Below are 11,514 nucleotides of genomic sequence, written 5' to 3' on the forward strand. Positions count from 1 at the left end.
AGAATTCCCCGCCGGATCTTTGTGCCTCAAAGAAAGCTGTTCCATGCGATTTACTGTGTTTCTGAATCCCCGTTGTGATCCCGGTTCCGTCATTGACTCTGATCCCGTGCTACCTGTCCTGACCTTTCACTACGTCCCTGACCCCGACCCTGTGCAGCCTATCTTGACCACGAGTTTGCCTTACGATTCTGTACTTCTCCTTGGCCACCACTGCGGTCAAAGTCGTGCCTGTGGAATGAGCTGGTGGTACCACACCGCAAAAAGTCCAACCTCTTAGACTCCAGTCCCAGGTACCAGCTTACAACCCCTCTCCTGTCCTCTCCTCCTAATATAAGGGCAGACTAGATGGAGCATATGCATATATTCGCTTCTTTGTCCCATCATGTCTTTCTCTTATCTCCATCTGCAGTGACATTGTCTTCTCCTGGTGTCTCTCTTCAGATGGCGGCCTCCATACTGGTTGTCTCCCTCCATGACTGGGGTGAGCCCATAGCGTTGTCCCAAGATGATGTTGTGTCTGCAGTCCGGACATCCCTGTCCCGTGCTCCTCAGGTTTGTCTTTTGGGATTGACCATGTAGACCATGAGAATAGGCCACCATTCAGGTCCCTACAGAAGTGATGTGTAAAGTAGAAGTAACACATGTGGCTCTTCCTAATCCACAACCCCTGGCTCCAGGGATACTGTGCCTGTGTAACATTCTATGATCCCTGCAGGATCTCCACCTTCATTTCTAATGACTGATGATGTATCCCCCATATGGAAAAATTCCTTTTACAGATGCTCTGTAGTGCCCCCATGAGCTCCGGATTGTATGACTGGACATTTCATCTTCTTCTTCAGCAGCTGACACAGGTAATGGACCCAGTACCTACAGTGCAATGTGCTCGTGTTCAGATACAACATGGCCGTGTCTTGGGTTTCTCTCTCCCAGGACTCTCGGCTTTTTCCTGCTGTGGCTGGTGAGAGCGCCCTCCTGTGGCAGAGTGTTTGTATCCTGCTCCGATTCTCCAGTATAAGGGCACCACTGGAGGGAGACGCACCCCGGGAGGACGAGATTCAGAAACCACAATGGAAACTGCTCTCTGCACGTGGTAAGATATTGTATAGGTCTGGGTCAGAAATATCAGGGGAGACCCAACTTCAGTGGAAATGCTTTAAGCCAAGGAAATGAGGCTCAGTAGTGTGTGGCCTCCATGTGCCTGTATGACCTCCTACAACACCTGGGCATGCTCCTGATGAGGCTCAGTATTGTGTGTGGCCTCCATGTGCCTGTATGACCTCCGTACAACACCTGGGCATGTTCCTAATGAGGCTCAGTATTGTGTGTGACCTCCATGTGCCTGTATGACCTCCTACAACACCTGGGCATGCTCCTAATGAGGCTCAGTATTGTGTGTGGCCTCCATGTGCCTGTATGACCTCCCTACAACACCTGGGCATGCTCCTAATGAGGCTCAGTATTGTGTGTGATCTCCATGTGCCTGTATGACCTCCTACAACACCTGGGCATGCTCCTAATGAGGCTCAGTATTGTGTGTGGCCTCCATGTGCCTGTATGACCTCCCTACAACACCTGGGCATGCTCCTAATGAGGCTCAGTATTGTGTGTGACCTCCATGTGCCTGTATGACCTCCTACAACACCTGGGCATGCTCCTAATGAGGCTCAGTATTGTGTGTGACCTCCACGTGCCTGTATGACCTCCCTACAACACCTGGGCATGCTCCTAATGAGGCTCAGTATTGTGTGTGACCTCCACGTGCCTGTATGACCTCCCTACAACACCTGGGCATGTTCCTAATGAGGCTCAGTATTGTGTGTGTGACCTCCATGTGCCTGTATGACCTCCTACAACACCTCGGCATGCTCCTAATGAGGCTCAGTATTGTGTGTGGCCTCCTTATGCCTGTATTACCTCCCTACAACACCTCGGCATGCTCCTAATGAGGCTCAGTAGTGTGTGTGACCTCCATGTGCCTGTATGACCTCCCTACAACACCTGGGCATGCTCCTAATGAGGCTCAGTATTGTGTGTGTGGCCTCCATGTGCCTGTATGACCTCCCTACAACACCTGGGCATGCTCCTAATGAGGCTCAGTAGTGTCTGGCCTCAATGTGCCTGTATGACCGTCCTACAATGCCATGGCATGCTTCTGATGAGTCTCTGTAGTGTGTTTGGCCTCCACAATCTAGTGTGACCTCTCCTACCACACCTGGGCATGCTCCTGATGAGGTCAGTATTGTGTGTGTCCTCCACTTACCTGTATGACCTCTCCTACCACACCTGGGCATGCTCCTGATGAGGTCAGTATTGTGTGTGACCTCCACTTACCTGTATGACCTCTCCTACCACACCTGGGCATGCTCCTGGTGAGGCTCAGTATTGTGTGTGTCCTCCACTTACCTGTATGACCTTCCTACAACACCTAGGCATGCTCCTGATGAGGCTCAGTATTGTGTGTGTCCTCCACTTACCTGTATGACCTTCCTACAACACCTGGGCATGCTTAGGCCTCCACGTGCTTGTATGGCCTCCCTATAATGCCTGGGCATCGGGCAGGGAGAGGGCTGTGTGTGTCCAGGCAGTGGTTGATCAGAGGGTTGTGTGTTTGGTAGGTGGGCAGTGAGTAGATTGGGTGGGCAGGAATGTACGTGGACAGGTCCTGATATTTTGATATATTTGTTACAGGACTTGTGACATTCCTGCACTTGGCTCTCATCACTTCAGTTCAGGACCCCAACCATTTTGTTGGACTTATTGGGAGCCCCGGGAGTCCTGTTGTTGCTTCTTTAACTCGACTTTTGCGTCCCGGGTTCCTGGATCATGTTATTGCTGTGTAAGTTGTATCTATAACTGTATTGAGCATCTTCCTCCCCTTCCCTTAGACGCTCGTGTATGGTAGCGCCATCCTGGTGGGCACCAGCGTCCTGATAAAATGGTTGACTTCACAAACATATGTGGGGCGGGGTCAGCCCCAGATATTACTATAGTTGTCTCAGGTGACTACTTAACTACAACAAACAGGGGCAGTAACAATCTCCTTGTATAATAATAATCTGTATTTCTATGGCGCCATCATATTCCGTAGCGTTACACATCATAGGGGACATATACACATAATATTACACAGTACAGACATATGGACCAATAGTCTATAACCCCTATACGACTAGGAGCTACACATTTATATACCCCTCCTCCTCGGCTGAAATTACTCCTCAAAAATGGTGAGAGGAGTATAATAATACTGCAGACCCCCGGAGCGGGCACTGCTACTGCAGACCCCCCCGGAGCGGGCACTGCCAGTGCAGACCCTCCATGACAGAAAACTATTAAAACTGGAGACCCCTAGAGCACAAGGGCAGGAGAGGGGCTGGGAGCAGCGAGGGCACAGAGCGGCGCGGCGGGAGAGGAGCCGGGAGCAGCGAGGGGAGAGGAGCCGGGAGCAGCGAGGGCACAGCGGCGCGGCGGGAGAGGAGCCGGGAGCAGGGAGAGGAGCCGGGAGCAGCGAGGGCACAGAGCGGCGCGAGGGGAGAGGAGCCGGGAGCAGCGAGGGGAGAGGAGCCGGGAGCAGCGAGGGGAGAGGAGCCGGGAGCAGCGAGGGGAGAGGAGCCGGGAGCAGCGAGGGGAGAGGAGCCGGGAGCAGCGAGGGGAGAGGAGCCGGGAGCAGCGAGGGGAGAGGAGCCGGGAGCAGCGAGGGGAGAGGAGCCGGGAGCAGCGAGGGGAGAGGAGCCGGGAGCAGCGAGGGGAGAGGAGCCGGGAGCAGCGAGGGCACAGAGCGGAGGTGCAGGAGAGGAGCAGGGAGCAGCGAGGGCACAGAGCGGAGGTGCAGGAGAGGAGCAGGGAGCAGCAAGGGCACAGACAGGCTTCTGTCAGTGTGGCTTGTGCACCCCTGATCCCCCTTCTAATTGAGATGAATTTGGCTGCACTTTATGTACATGCTCAGGAGTGAAGCTCCTCTGCTATAGAGAAGAATAAGATGCTGGGAAAGAATGAACGCACATTTCTCAGTACTGCTAGAGAGTAGGAAAACAGGACTGTGGACCATTTTGGTGGAGCTGGAGTCGGAGTCAAAGTTCTGGAAATTGAGGAAATTGACTCCACAGCCCTGGTGGGCACTAGACACTGGTTAGATGTTCTTACTCCTCCGCACAATTTTTCACCTGCAACCATTTTGTTGACAGCTGCCAGGTTTCTGGTTGGAACGTTCCTCAGACTCTTTCCGAAGTGGTCAATCTGGTGTGTCAGCTCCTGTGTATTCCTCTGTCTCTTGAGATCTCTGGAGATACGTTAGATGGGATTTTGCAAGCTCTAAGACAAGAGGAGGTGGTTACTTCTCTCCTCCAGGTAAGCTGGTGCTCTGTCATTGTGTAGTCTCTGCTTCTTTTCTGGCCCAGACATGATGGCAGCTTTGTCTTTCAGGCGTGTGGTCTACTCCTGGAAGGGCAGATGGAGACGCCGCTCTGTCTCCTGGGCCGCCTTGTTCTTATGAAGGATGAGTTTTTGTCACAGTTTTCTTCTAAGGCCTCGTCTTCTGATGATGTGGTGTCCTGGCTGAAAAGAGCAGTGTGGTCCGGTCCGGACAGTGTGGTCATTGAGCTTTTGACGCTACTCAGTCACTTAATCCGTGCATCGTCCACAAATTCCTCGCTAGTGCAGAAGATCCTTGGAGACTGGAATCAGCTGCTTCTCCAACACCTCCAGAGCCCGGATGCAGAGATGAGATCACCCGCCTGCTCTTTGGCTGGAAACCTCTCACGTCTTGGACAATGGCTGTCAGTGCCTGTGGTGGAGAACCTTGTGGCCTGTCTATCCCATCCTGATAACAGAGTGAGGAAATCTGCAGCCTTTGCGGTGGGGAATTGCATCTTCCATAAATCCTGCACTGGAGATGATGCCCGCTGGGTTTCATTTGCTGCATCTCAGTTATTAATGTTATTACGGGACCCACAAGCAAAGACCCGTGTCCACGCTGCCACCGCTCTGGGAAACCTTGAGACTTTATTCAGTGATGGAGATGATCAGCTGATGGAGATGTCCCAGGCTCTGCTTCATGCCGCCCTTACAGACCATGAAGAGCCTGTGCGCCTGGCATCCGTCATCGCTCTGCGGAGTCTTATTGGCATCCCCAACATCTGCCAGGTACCTCCATATACTGTGTATGTCCTGATGTGAGACTCCCCTGATGACGTGGCCGCTAGCAGCTTCTCATCTCATGAGCTTTGCCTCTTTGTCTCCACAGCAGCTGCACAGTCTCAACGCCAGAGAAAGACTCTCGGCATCTTTGACTGAGGAGAAGCGCTTGTCGTCACCGCTTGTCCACCACAGCCATAGACTGCTCCAGCAGCTGACACCGGGCAGCTCCTGAGAGGCGCCCTCTGCCCACATGACCAGACATTCTCCATCAGCATCACCGAAGCCGAGATCTAATGGAGAGCCAGGCATTTGTGTGCAGTTATTACATCACATTGTACATTGGCCACGGAGACTAAATAAATGCATAGTAACATTCTCATTGTGAAAATGCCATGAAATGCATGCCACGTGTATCACTCATATCCTCAGTGACATAGATGCCACGTGTATCACTCCTACCCTCAGCGACATAGATGCCACGTGTATCACTCCTATCCTCAGCGACATAGATGCCACGTGTATCACTCCTATCCTCAGCGACATAGATGCCACGTGTATCACTCATATCCTCAGCAGAGGACCAGGACCTCTATAGGCTGCAACGTGTCCAAACCTATCCACTTCTATAGGAGCAAAGTGTCTGCATCATCACTTTATATGACCTGTATGTAGCACATAGAACCATCCATTATCTGACCCAGATCACATTCCTTCTAATAGGTTCTGTTATAGAAAAAAAGGAAATCTAAATTCAGAACCTGAGTGGAAGTTCTACCATCCCCCATAGTGTTACATGTGTAGAAGGTCTCCCCCCCCCCCCCCACTCCATCCCCCATAGTGTTACACGTATAGAAGGTCTCCATCCCCCATAGTGTTACATGTATAGAAGGTCTCCATCCTTCGTGAATTGCGCCAGCGGACTTCATCTTCGTCGGACTGTCCGGATCGGGGATCGTGAGTAAGTAAATGTGCCCCATTGTCTCGGAGTGTTTCTAGGACATTACATCAAACTGACCAAGACAGGGCTGTACCTATGGTACCGGGGGGCTCCGGGATACACGGTGATGTCCCATTGGCTGCCAGGGCTGGGGTTGAGGTCTTGAGAACATGGGTTAGGGTTTGGCTGCTGCTTGTAGATGTGTCTCCCATGGACCATCGGGTTAGGGTTAGGGTTTGGCCGCTGCTTGTAGACGTGTCTCCCATGGACCATAAGGTTAGGGTTAGGCCACTGCTTGTAGACGTGTCTCCCATAGACCATCGGGTTAGGGTCTGGCCACTGCTTGTAGATGTGTCTCCCATGGACCATCGGGTTGGGGTTAGGGTTTGGCCACTGCTTGTAAATGCGTCCCATGGACCATCGGGTTAGGGTCTGGCCACTGCTTGTAGACGTGTCTCCCATGGACCATCGGGTTAGGGTTAGGGTTTGGCCGCTGCTTGTAGACGTGTCTCCCATGGACCATCGGGTTAGGGTTTGGCCGCTGCTTGTAGACGTGTCTCCCATGGACCATCAGGTTTGGGTTTGGCCACTGCTTGTAGACGTGTCTCCCATGGACGTTAGGGTTCGGTTTGGCCACTGCTTGTAAATGTGTCTCCCATGGACCATCAGTTATTAGGGTTAGGGTTAGGCAGCTGCTTGTAGATGTGTCTCCCATGGATCATCAGGTATTAGGGTTAGGCCGCTGCTTGTAGATGTGTCTCCCATGGATCATCAGGTATTAGGGTTAGGCCGCTGCTTGTAGACGTGTCTCCCATGGATCATCAGGTATTAGGGTTAGGCCGCTGCTTGTAGACGTGTCTCCCATGGATCATCAGGTATTAGGGTTAGGGTTAGGCCGCTGCTTGTAGATGTGTCTCCCATGGATCATCAGGTATTAGGGTTAGGGTTAGGCCGCTGCTTGTAGATGTGTCTCCCATGGATCATCAGGTATTAGGGTTAGGGTTAGGCCGCTGCTTGTAGATGTGTCTCCCATGGATCATCAGGTATTAGGGTTAGGGTTAGGCCGCTGCTTGTAGATGTGTCTCCCATGGATCATCAGGGGTTAGGGTTAGGCCGCTGCTTGTAGATGTGTCTCCCATGGATCATCGGGTTAGGGTTAGGCCGCTGCTTGTAGATGTGTCTCCCATGGATCATCAGGTATTACGGTTAGGGTTAGGCCGCTGCTTGTAGATGTGTCTCCCATGGATCATCAGGTATTAGGGTTAGGGTTAGGCCGCTGCTTGTAGATGTGTCTCCCATGGATCATCAGGTATTAGGGTTAGGCCGTTGCTTGTAGATGTGTCTCCCATGGATCATCAGGTATTAGGGTTAGGCCGCTGCTTGTAGATGTGTCTCCCATGGATCATCGGGTATTAGGGTTAGGGTTAGGCCGCTGCTTGTAGATGTGTCTCCCGTGGATCATCAGGTATTAGGGTTAGGGTTAGGCCGCTGCTTGTAGATGTGTCTCCCATGGATCATCAGGGGTTAGGGTTAGGCCGCTGCTTGTAGATGTGTCTCCCATGGATCATCGGGTTAGGGTTAGGCCGCTGCTTGTAGATGTGTCTCCCATGGACCATCAGTTATTAGGGTTAGGCCGCTGCTTGTAGATGTGTCTCCCATGGATCATCAGGTATTACGGTTAGGGTTAGGCCGCTGCTTGTAGATGTGTCTCCCATGGATCATCAGGTATTAGGGTTAGGGTTAGGCCGCTGCTTGTAGATGTGTCTCCCATGGATCATCAGGTATTACGGTTAGGGTTAGGCCGCTGCTTGTAGATGTGTCTCCCATGGATCATCAGGTATTAGGGTTAGGGTTAGGCCGCTGCTTGTAGATGTGTCTCCCATGGATCATCAGGTATTACGGTTAGGGTTAGGCCGCTGCTTGTAGATGTGTCTCCCATGGATCATCAGGTATTAGGGTTAGGGTTAGGCCGCTGCTTGTAGATGTGTCTCCCATGGATCATCAGGTATTAGGGTTAGGGTTAGGCCGCTGCTTGTAGATGTGTCTCCCATGGATCATCAGGTATTACGGTTAGGGTTAGGCCGCTGCTTGTAGATGTGTCTCCCATGGATCATCAGGTATTAGGGTTAGGGTTAGGCAGCTGCTTGTAGATGTGTCTCCCATGGATCATCAGGTATTACGGTTAGGGTTAGGCCGCTGCTTGTAGATGTGTCTCCCATGGATCATCAGGTATTAGGGTTAGGGTTAGGCCGCTGCTTGTAGATGTGTCTCCCATGGATCATCAGGTATTAGGGTTAGGGTTAGGCCGCTGCTTGTAGATGTGTCTCCCATGGATCATCAGGTATTAGGGTTAGGCCGCTGCTTGTAGATGTGTCTCCCATGGATCATCAGGTATTAGGGTTAGGCCGCTGCTTGTAGACATGTCTCCCATGGATCATCAGGTATTAGGGTTAGGGTTAGGCCGCTGCTTGTAGATGTGTCTCCCATGGATCATCAGGTATTACGGTTAGGGTTAGGCCGCAGCTTGTAGATGTGTCTCCCATGGATCATCAGGTATTAGGGTTAGGCCGCTGCTTGTAGATGTGTCTCCCATGGATCATCAGGTATTAGGGTTAGGCCGCTGCTTGTAGACATGTCTCCCATGGATCATCAGGTATTAGGGTTAGGCCGCTGCTTGTAGACGTGTCTCCCATGGATCATCATATATTAGGGTTAGGCCGCTGCTTGTAGACGTGTCTCCCATGGATCATCAGGTATTAGGGTTAGGGTTAGGCCGCTGCTTGTAGATGTGTCTCCCATGGATCATCAGGTATTAGGGTTAGGCCGCTGCTTGTAGACATGTCTCCCATGGATCATCAGGTATTAGGGTTAGGCCGCTGCTTGTAGACGTGTCTCCCATGGATCATCAGGTATTAGGGTTAGGCCGCTGCTTGTAGATGTGTCTCCCATGGATCATCAGGTATTAGGGTTAGGCCGCTGCTTGTAGACGTGTCTCCCATGGATCATCAGGTATTAGGGTTAGGGTTAGGGTTAGGCCGCTGCTTGTAGATGTGTCTCCCATGGACCATCAGGTATTAGGGTTAGGCCGCTGCTTGTAGATGTGTCTCCCATGGATCATCAGTTATTAGGGTTAGGCCGCTGCTTGTAGACATGTCTCCCATGGATCATCTGGTATTAGGGTTAGGCCGCTGCTTGTAGATGTGTCTCCCATGGACCATCAGTTATTAGGGTTAGGCCGCTGCTTGTAGATGTGTCTCCCATGGATCATCAGGTATTAGGGTTAGGCCGCTGCTTGTAGATGTGTCTCCCATGGACCATCAGTTATTAGGGTTAGGCCGCTGCTTGTAGATGTGTCTCCCATGGATCATCAGGTATTAGGGTTAGGCCGCTGCTTGTAGACATGTCTCCCATGGATCATCAGGTATTAGGGTTAGGCCGCTGCTTGTAGACGTGTCTCCCATGGATCATCAGGTATTAGGGTTAGGCCGCTGCTTGTAGACGTGTCTCCCATGGATCATCAGGTATTAGGGTTAGGCCGCTGCTTGTAGATGTGTCTCCCATGGATCATCAGGTATTAGGGTTAGGCCGCTGCTTGTAGACGTGTCTCCCATGGATCATCAGGTATTAGGGTTAGGGTTAGGCCGCTGCTTGTAGATGTGTCTCCCATGGATCATCAGGTATTAGGGTTAGGCCGCTGCTTGTAGACATGTCTCCCATGGATCATCAGGTATTAGGGTTAGGCCGCTGCTTGTAGACGTGTCTCCCATGGATCATCGGGTATTAGGGTTAGGCCGCTGCTTGTAGACGTGTCTCCCATGGATCATCAGGTATTAGGGTTAGGCCGCTGCTTGTAGATGTGTCTCCCATGGATCATCAGGTATTAGGGTTAGGCCGCTGCTTGTAGATGTGTCTCCCATGGATCATCAGGTATTAGGGTTAGGCCGCTGCTTGTAGACATGTCTCCCATGGATCATCAGGTATTAGGGTTAGGCCGCTGCTTGTAGACGTGTCTCCCATGGATCATCAGGTATTAGGGTTAGGCCGCTGCTTGTAGACGTGTCTCCCATGGATCATCAGGTATTAGGGTTAGGCCGCTGCTTGTAGACGTGTCTCCCATGGATCATCAGGTATTAGGGTTAGGGTTAGGGTTAGGCCGCTGCTTGTAGATGTGTCTCCCATGGATCATCAGGTATTAGGGTTAGGCCGCTGCTTGTAGATGTGTCTCCCATGGATCATCAGGGGTTAGGGTTAGGGTTAGGCCGCTGCTTGTAGATGTGTCTCCCATGGATCATCAGGTATTAGGGTTAGGCCGCTGCTTGTAGACATGTCTCCCATGGATCATCAGGTATTAGGGTTAGGCCGCTGCTTGTAGACGTGTCTCCCATGGATCATCAGGTATTAGGGTTAGGCCGCTGCTTGTAGACGTGTCTCCCATGGATCATCAGGTATTAGGGTTAGGCCGCTGCTTGTAGATGTGTCTCCCATGGATCATCAGGTATTAGGGTTAGGCCGCTGCTTGTAGATGTGTCTCCCATGGATCATCAGGTATTAGGGTTAGGCCGCTGCTTGTAGACGTGTCTCCCATGGATCATCAGGTATTACGGTTAGGGTTAGGCCGCTGCTTGTAGATGTGTCTCCCATGGATCATCAGGTATTAGGGTTAGGGTTAGGCCGCTGCTTGTAGATGTGTCTCCCATGGATCATCAGGTATTACGGTTAGGGTTAGGCCGCTGCTTGTAGATGTGTCTCCCATGGATCATCAGCTATTAGGGTTAGGGTTAGGCCGCTGCTTGTAGACATGTCTCCCATGGATCATCAGGTATTACGGTTAGGGTTAGGCCGCTGCTTGTAGACGTGTCTCCCATGGACCATCAGGTATTAGGGTTAGGCCGCTGCTTGTAGATGTGTCTCCCATGGATCATCCGTTATTAGGGTTAGGCCGCTGCTTGTAGACATGTCTCCCATGGATCATCTGGTATTAGGGTTAGGCCGCTGCTTGTAGATGTGTCTCCCATGGACCATCAGTTATTAGGGTTAGGCCGCTGCTTGTAGACGTGTCTCCCATGGATCATCAGGTATTAGGGTTAGGGTTAGGCCGCTGCTTGTAGATGTGTCTCCCATGGATCATCAGGTATTACGGTTAGGGTTAGGCCGCTGCTTGTAGATGTGTCTCCCATGGATCATCAGGTATTAGGGTTAGGCAGCTGCTTGTAGATGTGTCTCCCATGGATCATCAGGTATTAGGGTTAGGGTTAGGCCGCTGCTTGTAGATGTGTCTCCCATGGATCATCAGGTATTAGGGTTAGGGTTAGGCCGCTGCTTGTAGATGTGTCTCCCATGGATCATCAGGTATTACGGTTAGGCCGCTGCTTGTAGATGTGTCTCCCATGGATCATCAGGTATTAGGGTTAGGCCGCTGCTTGTAGATGTGTCTCCCA

The 11,514-nt window shown here is 51.7% G+C and overlaps 1 protein-coding gene across 1 annotated transcript in view; it reads left to right on the plus strand.

Annotated features, from left to right (window-relative positions):
• Positions 1–5,515, plus strand: part of LOC140111119 (serine/threonine-protein kinase 36-like) — a 36,406-nt gene extending 30,891 nt beyond the window's left edge. The window contains exons 5-11 of the mRNA XM_072132326.1: positions 442–552; positions 780–854; positions 934–1,093; positions 2,692–2,839; positions 4,188–4,350; positions 4,426–5,145; positions 5,246–5,515. Of these exons, the coding sequence (XP_071988427.1) occupies positions 442–552; positions 780–854; positions 934–1,093; positions 2,692–2,839; positions 4,188–4,350; positions 4,426–5,145; positions 5,246–5,371 (1,503 nt within the window). The 3' untranslated portion in view covers positions 5,372–5,515. The remainder of the gene's footprint in view (positions 1–441; positions 553–779; positions 855–933; positions 1,094–2,691; positions 2,840–4,187; positions 4,351–4,425; positions 5,146–5,245) is intronic.
• Positions 5,516–11,514: the final 5,999 nt, after the last annotated feature.

Source organism: Engystomops pustulosus, unplaced genomic scaffold (assembly GCF_040894005.1).
Source record: "Engystomops pustulosus unplaced genomic scaffold, aEngPut4.maternal MAT_SCAFFOLD_389, whole genome shotgun sequence".
Taxonomy (NCBI): Eukaryota; Metazoa; Chordata; class Amphibia; order Anura; family Leptodactylidae; genus Engystomops; species Engystomops pustulosus.